General features: G+C 43.7%; 1 protein-coding gene across 2 annotated transcripts; it reads left to right on the plus strand.

Annotated features, from left to right (window-relative positions):
• Positions 1 to 166: 166 nt before the first annotated feature.
• On the plus strand, positions 167 to 16,495 carry FBXO11 (F-box protein 11). Of its 2 annotated transcripts, none has more exons than XM_078595920.1 (23): positions 167 to 421; positions 2,724 to 2,866; positions 4,283 to 4,364; positions 4,476 to 4,617; positions 4,718 to 4,847; positions 5,096 to 5,179; positions 5,700 to 5,832; positions 5,991 to 6,097; positions 6,193 to 6,304; positions 7,378 to 7,484; positions 8,918 to 9,055; positions 9,221 to 9,438; positions 9,991 to 10,076; positions 10,189 to 10,283; positions 10,435 to 10,557; positions 10,813 to 10,898; positions 11,044 to 11,120; positions 11,387 to 11,530; positions 12,303 to 12,413; positions 13,566 to 13,673; positions 14,088 to 14,196; positions 14,885 to 14,983; positions 15,137 to 16,495. In XM_078595920.1, the coding sequence occupies exons 1-23, from the start codon at positions 340 to 342 to the stop codon at positions 15,264 to 15,266; spliced, it is 2,646 nt and encodes an 881-aa protein (XP_078452046.1). In that variant the 5' UTR covers positions 167 to 339; the 3' UTR covers positions 15,267 to 16,495. The 2 variants fall into 2 exon arrangements, with proteins under 2 accessions (XP_078452046.1, XP_078452047.1); XM_078595921.1 differs by lacking the exon at positions 167 to 421 and adding an exon at positions 503 to 584.
• The last annotated feature ends 163 nt before the right edge of the window (positions 16,496 to 16,658 follow it).

The following is a 16,658-nucleotide window of genomic DNA, read 5'->3' on the forward strand; positions in this document are numbered from 1 at the left end:
GTCAAAGGCTCCTTCCACAGCTACATCAGCTACAGCAGCAGCTACAGCTGCATCAGCTGCAGCAGCTACAGCAGCAGCGCCTCCTCCTCCCTACAGCCGCTCCCCTAGGAAGCTCTCCCCCATCGCCCCCCACGCCGCCGCCGCAGCTCTCGGCAGCTCCCCCCACCCCATGCCCGACGTGGAGCTCGGCGCTTTGTGCTGCTGCTGCTGAACGTCTCTACCCCGTCTCTACCAACACCACCAACACCTCGTCCTCCTCCTCGTCGTCTTCGCTCGTCTCACATCGTCTGTCTCCACCACCACCACCCCCCTGCGAGGAGGAGGAGCGGCTCGGGCACAATGAGCTCGGGCCGCGGCGCGGGCAGGAGGACGAGGAGGGTGGCGAGGCCCCGTCCCGCCGTGGAGGTTAACGACGCCCCCGGTGAGTCGGGGGGGTTGGTCCAAGGCCCCCCACTCCACCCCGGGTTGGAGGGGGGGTCCAAGGGCCCCCACTCCACCCCGGGTTGAGTCACTGCCGGTGAGTCGAGGCAGCCCCTCCTCGAGTCGAGCCCGGAGCCTTTTGCGTCGAGTCCACTCAGGCTCTGGTGAGTCAGAGAGTCAGGCCCTGGTGAGTCGAGTCAGGCCCTGGTGAGTTAAATAATTTGCTGGTGAGGAAAGTCAGGCTGTGGTTAGTCAATTCAGGCCATGGTGAGTCGCCTCAGGCCCTGGTGAGTCGAGTCGGGCTCTGATGAGTCGAGTAAGGCCCCAGTAAGTTAAATCAGTTGCTGGTGAGTTAAATCAGGCCCTGGTGAGTTAGATCAGGTGCTGATGAGTTAAATCAGGTGCTGATGAGTTAAATCAGGCCCTGGTGAGTCGAGTCGGGCTCTGATGAGTTGAGTCAGGCCCTGGTGAGTTGAGTCAGGTGCTGATGAGTTAAATCAGGCCCTGGTGAGTTAAATCAGGTGCTGATGAGTGGAGTCAGCGCTTTGTGAGTCGAGTCCTATCCTGGTGAGTCAAGTCAGGTCTTGGTGAATCGAGTAAGGGTCTGATGAATCGTGTAAGATCCTGGTGAGTCCAGTCAGGTCCTGGTGAGTCGAATCAAGTTCTGGTGAGTCCGAGTCAGGGTCTGATGAATCGTGTAAGATCCTGGTGAGTCGAGTTAGGCGCTAGTGAGTCCAGTCAGGTCCTGGTGAGTCGAGTTAGGCGCTAGTGAGTCCAGTCAGGTCCTGGTGAGTCGAGTTAGGCGCTAGTGAGTCCAGTCAGGTCCTGGTGAGTCGAGTTAGGCGCTAGTGAGTCCCGTCAGGTCCTGGTGAGTCGAGTTAGGCGCTAGTGAGTCCAGTCAGGTCCTGGTGAGTCGAGTTAGGCGCTAGTGAGTCCAGTCAGGTCCTGGTGAGTCGAGTTAGGCGCTAGTGAGTCGAGTCAGGTCCTGGTGAGTCGAGTTAGGCGCTAGTGAGTCGAGTCAGGTCCTGGTGAGTCGAATCAAGCTCTGGTGAGTCGAGTCAGGGTCTGATGAATCGTGTAAGATCCTGGTGAGTCGAGTCAGGCTCTGGTGAGTCCAGTCAGGGTCTGATGAGTCGAGTAAGGGTCTGATGAATCGTGTAAGATCCTGGTGAGTCGAGTCAGGCTCTGGTGAGTCCAGTCAGGGTCTGATGAGTCGAGTCAGGCTCTGGTGAGTCGAGTCAGGGTCTGGTGAGTCGAATCAAGTTCTGGTGAGTCGAGTCAGGGTTTGACGAGTCGAGTCAGGGTCTGATGAATCGTGTAAGATCCTGGTGAGTCGAGTTAGGCCGTAGTGAGTCCAGTCAGGTCCTGGTGAGTCGAGTCAGGTCCTGGTGAGTCGAATCAAGCTCTGGTGAGTCGAGTCAAGCTCTGGTGAGTCGAGTCAGGGTCTGACGAGTCGAGTCAGGGCCTGATGAATCGTGTAAGATCCTGGTGAGTCGAGTCAGGGTCTGGTGAGTAGAGTCAGGGTCTGATGAATCGTGTAAGATCCTGGTGAGTCGAGTTAGGCTCTGGTGAGTCGAGTCAGGTCCTGGTGAATCAAATCAGGTCCTGGTGAGTCGAGTCAGATCCTGGTGAGTCGAGTCAGGCTCTGGTGAGTCCAGTCAGGTCCTGGTGAGTCGAGTCAGGTCCTGGTGAATCAAATCAGGCTCTGGTGCTTTGATATGGAGACTGGTGAGTCGAGCTCGGGTCTATTGATTGTATTTGGGCTGTTGGCGAGTCAATTTCGTGTGTGGTTAATCAAGTCGGTCCCGTATTCATCTCTCAGTGGATGTATTTGTATGTTTGTCCTGGTCAAACAGATCCATCCACTAGCTGCTTCACACAGCCTATACCAACCATTCAGCGCCACAAATAGTCGTGTTCGGTCTTTTTAAGGTGACATCTGAATGTACATCCTGGCCCATTGCAAGCGAAAATTCAATGCAGGTATACGTTTAAAACGTCTGAATTTGCATCTTTAATGTGCTTTAAAACCTGGACGGTGAGCTTTTAGTTTACCCTGCATTATGTTGAACTGTTATGCTCCATACTTTCGGAACTCGAGGTTTCAGTCCACACCTACCAAAATTGTGGTCTGAATGCCCCATCTCATGGAGAATCAATCACTTATATTAGACCAGACTTTCAAACAATTGAGTTTTCTTTTTAATGCAATATGTATGTACTGAGATAAATTTAAACCTTTAGCAAATCGGTTGATTATGCAGACAGATAAAGGTGTTTAAGATTCGTTTTCCTCTTTGCAGCGGACGTGGCCCCAGCCCCAATGCCTCTACCAGTGGGTGATGAATCCGGAGCTGCTGGAGGGCAGAGCAACAGTCCTTACCAGCTGAGGCGGAAATCTCAGACCCCCAAACGACCACTTTCACAGACTCGAGGCGAGGTCGAGGTACCAAGCCGTCTGTACACCACTACATCCACACTACTGTACATTCACACCACTTTACATGACCATGCACGGCGCTATACTTTTCAAATTCTTAGTCTTACACTTTACACGTGTGCGCCCTCGCATACATCTTGATGCTCGTTTGCTATGGGAGAGGTGTGGGTCTGATGTGTAGCTGGTGGGTGGATAAGAGGTTCGATACCAATTATGAAGGAATAAGCGAGTACCTTTTGAGAATCCTGGTGCCATTGATGGTCTCGCTTGTATGATGGATTCTTATCCGGAGCTTGGGATTGTCTCACCCGAATACCAATTTGGCTGGGTTCTTGGTCTGCTTAATGAAGCACAATGCAGTCAGCATTACATTCATATCCCTGAGCCATTGGTAGAAATTCTACATTCCTGTGGTTGGGGTGGTTTCAATCCATAAATCATTTACTGTTTTCTTTTTGCCAAATGGTACTCATTATCGTCACCCTGGAAGGACAACATCAGTAGTCTGTGATTGCATCAAATCCCATTTGAAATTGTTATTTGGACTTCAGTAGATTGTGCAGATTGTTTATTTGCACAAGCTTTGAGGACACAAACTGCTTTTGTAACAAATTTAAACAATTACCTTCCCAACTGAAGGTAAGAAAATACAGGTAGTCCTCTACTTACGATGGAGATGCGTTACGACGACCCCATCGTAAGTCGAAAATATCGTAAGTCGAAGATGGCCTAGCCTACCCAGGAGTCGTAAAGAATGGTGATAATTGAGCAAAACAGAGCAATTTACAGTGCCGTACTGTATAAACTATATACTGTATGTATTTATTAATTACAATACTGTATTGCACAGTAAAATGTAAACTAAAGAAAACAAGGTAAATTCTTAGCCTACCTATATGAACTGCATTTGAATAGAATTTTTTTCAGGAAAAATTCTATCTGCTATAAAAACTTTTAACATGCATTTATCATATTGTGGTAACCTTAAAATGAAATTGCTTAAGCTACGTATCATACATGCATTGAACGTATCGTAACGTATCATATTGTACTGTACTCACCAAGATTCTGTCCGTCGTCTGCATACTTGAACGATGTTAGGTTGTTGTTGGGAATTTTGTCGTATCGCTATCGCCATTGAAAGTCGGACCATCGTAACTCGGACGACCTGTATAATAATCCTATTTCATTTGTTGTCAAAGTATCAACACATTCGTCAATAACACTGCCTTAAAAGTAAAAGTACATAGGAAACGTTTCAGGCAATGGCCTTTTATCAGAGCACATCCATTCACTAAAGGTTGCTCTGCTCTAGGTGGGGGTTCTGATAGTGGCCTGGGTGTCTATTCACTAGCAGATACTGGTTGCTATCACACTGCGAAGCAATGAAAAGGTGAACATTTTTCTTGTCACTGTCTTCAGACATCTCCGACATCAAGTAGTGAGAACATGGGCCATCGCACGAAGCGCTTACGGTTGTCGGGCAAGACACAGGAACCTGCTCGTAAGTATGACTTCCGATGACATCTCAGTTCGAAAAGTAGATTTTAATGCTAATGGAATAATTGCTGAGGTTTTGAGTGAGAAGTGAGAAGTCTATCCTCTGGATCCCCAGCCCCAGCAGAACGCTACCTTCAGGAAAAGCTTCCAGACGAGGTGGTTCTGCAGGTGTTCTCGTACCTGCTGGAGCAGGATCTCTGCCGTGTTGCTTGCGTTTGCAAACGCTTCAGCACGCTCGCCAGTGACCCCATCCTTTGGTGAGTATCCATACCCCCTCATGTATTCCACCCGGTGATGGATCAGTTTATTTGAGTAAACAGAATGAGGCATAACTTTTCTTTGGTTGTTCTATTGCAGGAAGCAATTGTACATAGATGTGTTTGAGTACACATTACCCATGATGCACCCCGAGCCTGGAAAATTTTTCCAGATTCATCCGGACGACTATGACAATGCCAACCCCTGGAAGGAAAGCTTCCGGCAACTGGTTAGTGAATGCTCACCCTGACATGAGTACCCTTGTCACTTAGTTACTTTTTATCGAGTAATCCAGGTAGTGGCTTATTTATCTTAAGTAGCTATTTCTACTTTTAAAACGATTTGTGAATATCATACAAAGTATTGGTTACATCTGTTGTATGAATATACTTAAAATTCATATGGGATATATGTATGATGATGTTGTGTTTGTCTCTGTGTGCCTTTTTGTATGATTGCATGGCACTGCTTTAACAGTATAAAGGAGCTCATGTCAAGCCGGGCTTTGCTGAACATTTCTACAACAATGCTGCACGGTACAAGGGCCGAGAAAATATGCTGGTGAGTATGTACTGCAGCTGCATTTTAGTATCTTCGGCATTGGGAGGTAATGGCATAACAAATTGCGTAGCTACCGGAATATATCAGAACCAGTGTTTAGATGCTGAAAGAATGTTAAGTCTTCCTTGCTGAGTAGGGCCAAACAGAGCAATTACACGTGCACAATCTGTGTTGTCGAGATGCTTCTGAATGATTACCCCTATTGGTTTGTAACTTACTGATGAGTTGTCAGATAAGTTTCTGACCACTTTAAACTTTCGAAATTTCCATAATATAATGCATATATCACACCGTACTGTAATCTAAAATTATCCCCCTTGTCAACAACATTTCAACTTAACCAAGAAGCATGTGATTAGACCTCGCATGCCATACAGTCTCCCTCTCTCATGCTCACTAAGCTTTGCTCGTTTGCCATGAGTATACAGCGATTAATCACCGTTGCATGGGATTGTGCCTGTGCATCGTGTTCTGTATTGGCAGCCTCTCCTCTTTTGTGTTTGTGTGTCTGCGCCTGCAGTACTATGACACAATTGAGGATGCACTGGGAGGTGTACAGGAGGGCCACTTTGATGGCCTCGTGTTGGTGCACTCGGGACTTTACACCGATGAGTGGATCTATGTGGAGTCTCCCATCACGCTGCTCGGAGCCGGTCCGCACCATCCACCCAGTTGCAACTATTATACAAATGCATGCATGGTTGTGTATAAAGTATATACGTTGCTTTATTTGCGAATGTCATGTTGGGTTGGTTGTGCTGATTCTCATTCATTTGTTTTGGTTTACATGTCTTACAATGTGTGTACCCAGCACCAGGCAAGGTGGCGGACAAAGTGATAATCGAGAACACGAGGGACTCCACATTTGTGTTTATGGAAGGCTCGGAAGATGCTTATGTTGGCTTTGTCACCATCAAGGTACACTATGCCAGACCCTTGTATAATGTGTGCTCTATAATCGGAACGGTCTCTGATGGAGATGAGACAATTTTACGTGCATGGTGTTTTCACAGTTTAACCCCGAGGACAAGTCTGGAAATCACCACAACGCTCACCACTGCTTGGAGATCACGGTTAACTGCTGTCCTGCCATTGAACATGCGCTCATCCGCAGCACTTGCACTGGTGCGTGAATGGCACAAGGAAAACATGCCGATGAGTAGCTGTGCTGGCTTTCATATCATTGATAACATATGTAGGGACGTGCATTTCATTAAAATTAAGGTGTTATGGAGGTGATTTGTGAAATGCATTTAATATGAAACATGATAAGTCGTATCATGGGACCTCCTTTGCCAGTGCCAAAATATAAGAATATGTTTTTCCCCTTTTTACACGCTTTTATTGTAACTCAAATTTTACCCACTTCCCAATGTGCTATCGACTGCAAACTTGGTATACTTATGTCATACTGATGACGAGACTATATTCTATCATAAAAAATTAAATAAAAATATTTTAAAACATTTTACACGCTTTTATTTAACTGTTATCGTATCCTCAAATCTTGTAACTCAATTACAACCGTCTTCCCAATGTCGTATCGACTGCAAACTTGGTATAGGTCTGTCATACTGATGACAATACTATATTCTATCATTAAAAATGATTTTTTTTTTAAACAATCTTTTTTACGGGTCTAATTGTCCACGCTCAACTCACGTTGCTTGTAAATCACCACGGTCCCTTATGTTATGGCAAGCTGCGGGGCCACTTCCTGGAGTTGTGGAGTTCTGCCATTACGTGTACGGTACATTTAATTAAAGCGTGTTTAAAAAAAGTATTTTTAAATATTTTATTTCTGGCAATTTTGTTGGCAGAAAAAAGCAGAAAAACCTATTCTGATGATAAGTCGTAGTGGGTATTGGTTGCAGTGGCAATAATGTGGTTTACATATGGCACTCAGGTCACAGAGAGCTGGGCTCCAACTGGAACTTACACTCATTGCTGTTGGCATGTTTATGAGGTCATGATCTCAGATTTGAATGAGTATCTGTGATGTCTGTTAACATTGGCAACTTGGGAGGCAAAGGTGGCTCAACATGGTCCTGACCCCCCACCACTCTCTCCAATTAGCACGGTTGGCAATGTAGGTTGCAAAAGAAGTTCAACATACATACATGTGCCATGTTGATTTAAAAAATGTCAACTAATTGTTTGAATGGTCTGTAATACTTGTTTTACATTCATGTTCGCAGTGGGCTCAGCAGTCTGTGTAAGTGGCCAGGGAGCATGCCCCTCCATTAAGCACTGCAATATCAGTGACTGTGAGAATGTGGGGCTCTACATAACCGACCATGCACAGGTGAACTATTTGGTTTTTTGTACGGACGTTAATGTTACTTATAGTCATGCCCATTTAGTTGAACAGCATTCCAGTATAACAGCAACGGACAGATTATGTACATGACAGTGGCAACCACAATCTAAGAAAAAATATTCGCAAATGACATACATAGTATAATTAGGAGTCGGAGATTAGGGCAGCTTTAGTAATTATGCTGCAGAAGAATGGTAGCCCATTAGTCTTTAAATTGTTGAGAGGAAGGAAAGACCATTACAGATTTAGGGCAACAAAGAACGAGTGGCCTCCCATTGTGTGGAAATTGAAAGGAGTTTAGAGTGATGATAGTATTCTTTCAGAGCCTCCGAGTGGGAATGATGTGAGGGGTCATTGAGGTCCAAGATGCAAGTAGGAACAGAATTTTCAAAACAAGGTATTTTGTATTCTTGGTTCTTTCGGTAAAGTCACGTAAATAGAAAAAAAAATCACATTAAAAAAATATGTAAGCAGCTACATTGGGAGGCTTGCCCCTCTTTTCTTTCTGCCTGATGAAGACCGCTTGTGTTGTGATCGAAACGTCGTGGGTTTTTTATTTTTATTTTATAATATTTGTAAAATTTTATTTTATCATGTTTATTTTATTTGAAAATTTTATTTTTAGTTTTTTGTTTTCTATTTACTTGACTTTACCGAAAGAACCAAGAATGAATTCCTGCAGTCTCGAAAGATTTAAGTCAAAATTTAAGGTATTTTGTATTTGGTTAGAAGGAGAGTGAAAAGCCAAGGAAATTCCAAGCCGTAGTGTTCTTTATTAATATAAATGTTCGAGATATAATCATTGGAGAATAATGAATTTTTTTTACATAATGAAGGCCTGCAATAGGGTTTTGTAAAAGATTGGAATAAATAGGATATTTTGCTCAGATGGTGATGGGCAAAAATACATTTAAATGTGACTAGCTTTACTACCCGGCTTCGCCCGAGACTTTGATTCTTGTCTTGGGGATTAATACACGGCCTACACGGAGGGTGGGGATGCGTGACGTCAGCAGGCACACTGCGTGACGCTGCCGCATGCGGGTGACATCACAGATGTGACGTCACCGCTCACTTGACGTGCAAAATATATAATAGTTTGTAACGCGCGCAAATTTGCAGACGTAGTGGCCGCAACTCAGATATCCATTATTGCGTCCTCCCCCCCCCCCCCCAAAATACAAAAGTCTATTTTTATACTTTTTGCTTTGTGTAAGTCTGGAAGCTACCTACATGCCAAATTTCAAGTTTGTTGCATGTTGGGAAGTATGCTAAACATCTCGAACAGACACACATTCACAAATTTCCCTTTTATATATATAGATGAGGGGAATTGAGCACATGTTTTCGTATTATACCAATATTTAATTTGCTATAAGGTTGGTGATGATAGACTGGTTGGTGTAATTTTCATCCAGGGCACTTATGAGGACAATGAGATCTCAAACAATGCCCTGGCGGGCATCTGGGTGAAGAACCATGCCAACCCTATCATCCGCCGCAACCACATTCATCATGGCCGTGACGTCGGAGTCTTCACCTTCGACCATGGCATGGTTGGTGATTTCAATCCACTTCTTTCCTTTGATCTTCTCATTACAATTGTTGTGGGCGTTGGGTTATAGGCTGGGCTGCACTGCAAGGTGTGCTTGGAATGACACTGGGCTTGAGCTGCTTGCTTGTTAGGCTGTGCATGTGCTTCATGAGAGCTTCTTATGCAGGGCTACTTTGACAGCTGCAACATCCACCGCAACCGGATAGCGGGCTTCGAAGTGAAGGCGTACGCCAATCCCACGGTGGTGCGCTGCGAGATTCACCACGGACAGACGGGCGGCATCTACGTGCACGAGAAGGGGCGCGGACAGTTCATCGATAACAAGATATACAGCAACAACTTTGCCGGCGTTTGGGTCACCTCCAACAGTGACCCCACCATCCGGTACTGAGATCACAGCTTTACATGAATCACATTTGCTCAGCAGACTGCACTTTTATGTTTACAAAAGGGATACATTCACTGGTGGTGTTCACGCTAGCTCTAGCTAGCGTGTATACCTTCGTGCCAGTTGGAGCTATTAGTGGGCGGCCACTCGTTTTTTGTTTCCCTAAATCTGTTGTTGCAACATTCTGACCGGTCCCTACTGGACATCTCTGAAAAAGAGCTTTATAGCTCATCGGATTCCTCCAGTATAAATAAATAATACAAATATACATTCGGAGCGTAAAGTGTAGGAAATGTAAAAAAAAAAATCACTTTAAAAAATATACAAATAAAACTAAACATTTTTTTATCTTACCAGATAAATCTCACTAAGTTATTAGCTTCTTTTTCAGAAGCGACATGGCCACAAATGGCTTGTGTGGAAATGTTTAGCAGCAAAATAATTAATTTAAATATTTAATGAATTGCAAGTTCATGTTCACTTTGAGTAATGTGTAATCCAGTCATGAGGTGCATTGTGATTAAGTCCATGAAATTGTATTTTTCCAGAGGGAATGCCATCTTCAATGGAAACCAGGGGGGAGTGTATATCTTTGGAGAAGGAAGAGGCCTTATTGAAGCCAACGATATTTATGGTTTGTGAATTACAGACCTGGCTACAATCACTTATTGAATTTTGAAATGTATTGTAAGCTAATAAGGTTTGTTGGTATTGCACGGAAGTACAAGTTGTGTTTTTGACTGTAGGTAATGCACTCGCCGGCATCCAGATCCGAACAAACAGCGGCCCAATAGTACGCCACAACAAAATACATGACGGGCAGCATGGTGGCATCTACGTGGTAAGCTCCGCAAACATATTTCCGATGCTGCCGTGCCATTGTGATGTTTGTTGTAAAAAGTGAAATGAGGTTAAGAAAGCATGGCTAAACAAATCGTCGTTGGCCACGTAATGGCGTATGGTGTGTGTGTATGCGCATGCGCGTGTGGCAGCATGAGAAGGGACAAGGCGTCATCGAGGAGAATGAGGTCTACAGCAACACGCTGGCCGGGGTTTGGGTGACAACAGGGAGCACGCCCGTCCTGCGTCGCAACCGCATCCATTCCGGCAAGCAGGTGCGCAGCAACTTAGCTGTCATTCGGGGGAGGTCTTGAGGAAGGAGCTTGTGGGTGGTGTGTGCTGCTTGATTGTGGGCCTCTGTATGAAACGCATTTACTTGCAATTCTCTTAAACCTGTACAAATGTCTTAGCTCCCAATTCCCCCATAATGTGGTCATGTATGATATACCATGTCAAAACAGTTGTCTGCTGTTCCCAGCGGCAGATGGTGCACATTGTGGTTAGTTGAGCTGTGCATATTTTGTGTGAAGGTTGGAGTATACTTTTATGACAATGGACATGGAGTTCTAGAAGACAACGACATCTACAACCACATGTACTCTGGTGTGCAGATCAGGTAAATCGCACAGTCCATCTGTACCGCGTGTGGTGCAAGTCTTGAGCTGACTGATGTCTTTAATTAGGCTGTGATGTGTTTTGTCTTAAGATACCTAATTTGGATGTTACTGAATGTAACATTGTCTGTCACCCATATACCACAGAACTGGAAGTAACCCCAAGATTAGGAGAAACAAAATCTGGGGTGGACAGAATGGAGGCATTCTGGTGTACAACTCTGGTAGGTCATCCCTCACTGTTATTCTGATTCATTGAGTGAAACAACTCTTATTTTAAACAATATGAAAAATGATCATACAATAAAATAAGGGAATCCTTATATATGTTTTATTACAAAGGAGATATGTGGACTAACACCTGCTATAAATGATGTTTAATCCGGGGGATTTTTTTAAATAGAACTTAAATACCCTTGGGTGTTGTGTTTAGACAAATACAGAAGGTGTTTACCCCTGCTGCTGTGTTGTACTCTCTGCCCTCACTTAGGTCTGGGGGTTATAGAGGACAATGAGATTTTTGACAATGCAATGGCAGGCGTTTGGATTAAGACAGACAGCAACCCCACGCTCCGGCGAAATAAGATCCACGATGGTCGTGACGGAGGCATTTGTATCTTCAATGGTGGCCGAGGTGTGTCAGCTGCTGCAGATACCACGCATACACCTACCTACACATACACCGCAAATGCATCTACACACTAAAACCAACACACGTACACTCACAAGAACACAAAACACTACACCTACCCCATGTGCATGCACCTAACAACATGCACTTACTTATGTGCACGCATATATATTATACCTTCCCACACACCACACCCAGCTACTTATTGCAATATATATTTTGGTGTTTTCCCCATATTATTTCCAGTGTGCTATCCGTGTCATTTATTGTGACAACGAATATACTCATAAATCTTGCAGAGCCGTCTAACCGTGTGTATGACTTACTCGATAGATTTTCACATGTCATCTGAAAAATCGTACAAGTGACCGTTTGATATTTACAAAAGTTTTATTTACAAAAGTTTTATTTACAAAAGTGTCACACTTCTCCCAAACACTGCTAGGAGTTAGACCAATATTTTAATTCTCAGGGCTGAAGTCGATTCAATAGAGTGTTACAACGTAATGGGTTTATTTGTGGTCATTGATGACCGCGCTGGGATAATTAATTTGCTACGAATGGGAATTGTGTTTAATGACATGCATCTACCCAGATTTGAACTCAGGATCTCAGTAGCGCTGGCTCTGTGCTTACCACCCAGCCCTCTCGGCACGCACTGAAATGTTGTTAATCTTGATTAACGTTTAACCTTAATTGTGAACAGTTGCATCCAGCCAATGATAGAAAATGCATTTGGAGATACTGAGTGATGTGCGTGATGTTGGCTGTTCAGGAATACTGGAAGAGAACGATATATTTCGAAATGCACAGGCAGGCGTGCTTGTCAGTACCAACAGCCATCCCACCCTCCGCAAAAACCGCATCTTTGATGGGTTTGCAGCAGGTAATATTCCGTTTTCTATTTTTCTTATGTTAAGTGGATGAGGTCCAACTTTAACCAATACCTGTATTACATATCCTTTCACCACTGCTCCTGGGCAGGTAACAGTCATCCTAAACACCACTGCAAAACGTGTATCACGTACCTTCACCCATTACATTACATTTGCCCTAATCTATCCACTGCTGGATGAAGGCCTCAAGTCATTACCACCTCTGATTAGCACGGCTGGCTATGTAGAGTGTGAAAGAAGTTCAGCATGGATACATTGCCATCCCACAAAGTATCTATGCAGCAATCTAACTTGGTCGTGCACATGGTGTAATTTCATCCCTCTTCTCGGTGGGCTTCCTATGGGGTGTTATGCTTTGGCTGCCATTCAATCACCAGCCTTGACCATCAGCTATCATCCATCCTGAGAACATGTTTGTGCCGGATCCCACTGAAATCAGTATGGTGTCTCATTTCTGTTTGTTCTCTGATCCATATGGTCCCATTTCTGTCTCGTAAGCGTGCACCCCTCCATGCTTTGTGCACTTTTGAGCTTTAACTTTTTTCTTATTAATGTGTCTAACTTATATGTCTAAGTAGGAAATACGCACTGATTGAAAACCTTCTATAGATGCATCTGTATGTTGATTTTCATATTCATTTTTACAAAGACACTCCAACCTGCCATTGCACTCGTATTTCATTGTTTTGATCACCATTCACCTTCAATAATTGCTCTGAGTAGACATACTCTTGCATTTTACAGTTGGGTCCCTTCAGCAAATATTTTGTCTTGTTTAGAAAAAATTCTGTTAATGACTGGTTTTACTCATTAATCTTGAGCACAACTTTCCAGCCTTTTTTGTTAATCATATCTGGGAGCTCATTTCGACTTGTTGATATCGTGACTGTCATCAAATCTGACATGTTAAGTTAAATATGCTTTGTACATCTCTCAGATTACAGCAGCTTGCCATATAGCTTTAGGGCTTTCACATTTTCTGAATTGCTCATAGGAGGTAAAACCGATTGTATTAAAATATACAAATATGCAAATGTTTGTATATTCTAATATAAATTATATTCCTTCAGATTATTTGCATTTTGTTTCCTTAAGTTAATATTGGGATAATGCATATTCACGTGATTGTTATGTGTTTGTAGGAATTGAAATAACAAATCATGCTACAGCCACACTGGAAGGAAACCAGATTTTCAATAACAAGTTTGGTGGCCTCTTTCTGGCATCGGGTGTCATCGTGAACATGAAAGGTGAATTCTGTCGTGTGTCTGCACTTCTTCACGTCCTCAACACCTGTGCACAAACTGATAGGTTTGGTACCAAAGGATAAGAATTTTAAATTGATCTGTAAAATACTTAGACGTAATTTTATTGTACAGTTAATCTAATGTTTTGTAAAGGAATAATGGCTATATTCTTTGGGTCTTTTGGTAAAGTCACGTAGATAGGTTCAAAGAAAATTACAAAAAACTACGACGTTTCGATCGCAAGCGGTCGTCATTTTTGTTATTTTTTTTGAACCTCTATCTACGTGACTTTACAGAAAGACCCAAAGAATATGAATTCCTGCAGTCACGAAAGCTTTAAGTCAAGATGTAGTAATGGCTCTTGATGAATGAGTAATCTGATGCCTGTGTGTGCTTTTGTCTTTTGATACTAAATAGATAACAAAATAGCCAACAACCAAGATGCCATTGAGAAAGCTGTAAGTAGGGGCCAGTGTCTCTATAAGATCTCCAGCTACACGAGCTACCCCATGCACGACTTCTACCGGTGAGCCCTACTCCTTTCAACACTGCTGCTGCACCCCCATTTGTCACCTGTTTTGAGTTAAAGCACAGCTGCACAATCTGTATGTTGAACTTCTTTCACACTGTGCGTAGCCAATCGTGCTAATCGGAGGTGCAGAGGAAGGACAAACTAAACACACAACGTTAAAAAAAATAGTTTTCTATTAAGATTTAAAAGTGCACAGCTCCATTGGCTTCCTAATATTGGAAGGAAGTATATTCTAGATGGTCGTAGAAGTGCATCTGAATGCGTGCGATGCTCTGTAGCAGATCTAAGTTGATGCATATCTCAAGGGTGGTAACATTCTCTCGATGGTCGTGCATAGTGGTAAAATGTTCAACAGAGGTCTTGCTTACCTTATGAACATTGATCAAGAAGAAATCCCACCACTAAACATTGTTCCTCTGCCAATGTTTTCTGCGTTTAACTCCCCTTTGAAGATAAATAATACTAGACATGTCAAGCATATGTTTTAAAACGAAATAATAATTTTAAGACATTGCAAGTTTATTTTTACTATTGGCTCAGGGTCATCAATATAGATGAACATTGCCATATAGCTTAAGAAGGTAGATGTTTCAGTTTGACTTTAATGAAATATTTATCTTAGGTATGTTGGTGGGCATCGTTTGTAGTTACAAGAAATGACGTATTCCCCTGTCCTCTGCAGGTGCCACACATGTAATACAACGGAGAGAAATGCCATATGTGTGAACTGCATCAAGAAATGCCACCAGGGCCACGATGTGGAGTTCATTCGCCATGACCGGTAGTGCCTGCCATTGACTTGTGCTCTGCATCACTTATTTGGTAACATGAGTATCATTGCAATTCTATGGTTAGAGGGTGTATGAGATGAGCTACGGTTGCTTGTAAAGCAGTTGACTCGTTTTTCATCGTGTATTTTGCGTGCCTTTGGCAGGTTTTTTTGCGACTGCGGTGCAGGCACGTTGTCAAACCCATGCACACTGGCAGGGGAGCCAACGCATGACACGGATACATTGTACGACTCTGCCCCTCCAATCGAATCCAACACCCTGCAGCACAACTAGTCCATGCCCATTAACTGTGTGGGCTGGCTTGGAATCTTCCTTGGTGGGGCAGCCTTTGCCCAGCCTCCCTCTCCTGTTATAAATCTTGACTGCAACAGCTTGTGTATGCTTCCATCACTGGACAGAAAAAAAAGTTTTCTCTGAGCCCATCGGGAAGATTTGATGACTATAAGGGAAGCTGTTTTGTTCAGCCTATGAGGTGTCACCAGTACTTCGCAATAACTTGCGAGTAGAGACAAGGAGGATGGTGCCTGCAAGAAGTGTTGCTGCGCCCTGTTCGTCTTTGTGTTGTTGCTGTGAAGCAGTGTTCACCAAGATGCCTGCTGGAGCTGGATTCCTGTTCAACAGACTGTTGTCAACAAACAAGAAATGCCTAACACACATGAAAATGGGATTTATTGTGTGTACACCATGTGTGGACACTTTCAGCTTTGATTGCAGTTTTTTTATGTGGTCCCACGACTCGAATTCTGCACCTGGACTCTCGTCAAAGCATTGACTGAGTGGAGGCATGTGCAGCCTCACTGCCCACTTGTGCATTTATATAGCATTTTTCGTTTGTAGTCATATGTAGTATATCAACTTGTACATTTTTAAGCATTTAAAAAAATACGCTTTTTAGACTTACTTTGATCTTACTGGGAATGACATTTTTACGTTGTGTTCTTTTTCAGCATTATTGTTCGATTGTTTGTGGCAAAAAAAAGTGGGTGGATTGAACAGACTTGAGATGCGTTACAAATGGCAGGCTGGGCCCTGCAATCCAGGTGGTCGCTTTATGAAAACTGCCACCCGCTTGCAGGGCAATGAGTACCTCATTGGCAACCACTCCAAACAGCACTTCTTACAGCTTTTCCGGAGCACTGTAGTGTACTTATAGTAACCGCTGCAGCACTGCAACAAGTTTTCAAATATTCACAGTCGACCCAGAGCATACCTTTCTCAAATGCGCAGGCAGTTCTATAGACACTACAGCTCCAAACGGTGCTGGCAGCGACAGCCTTTGTTGCCAGTAGTACGCACGTGTCTCTGTCGACCTGTTCAAGCTGCTGCCCCCCCCCCCCCCATTGGGAGTGTTTGTTCTTGTTGAGGCTGTTTTGCCAGTTTTTATGCAACGTTTTTGAAATAGTTTCATGTCTCAGATGTACTAAAGTCAAGTATTTTTAAATGTATTTAATAGCATGCCTTTACATTTAAAATTTGTTGGTAAAATAAATGTGAAGGTGTAAGCAGTTGTGACACGAGTCCATACCGTGCTATGCACTTCACCATTCCATTCCAAGTATCAACCATGATCCTTACCACCACCACCTATATGCCCCATCAGGTATTGCACCGTCCGTCATATCCCCCTACCATCTCCCCTATCCACACCACCGTCAACAACTGCCG

The sequence above is a fragment of the Lampetra planeri genome, chromosome 7, assembly GCF_965212315.1.
Source record: "Lampetra planeri chromosome 7, kcLamPlan1.2.h2, whole genome shotgun sequence".
NCBI lineage: Eukaryota > Metazoa > Chordata > Hyperoartia > Petromyzontiformes > Petromyzontidae > Lampetra > Lampetra planeri.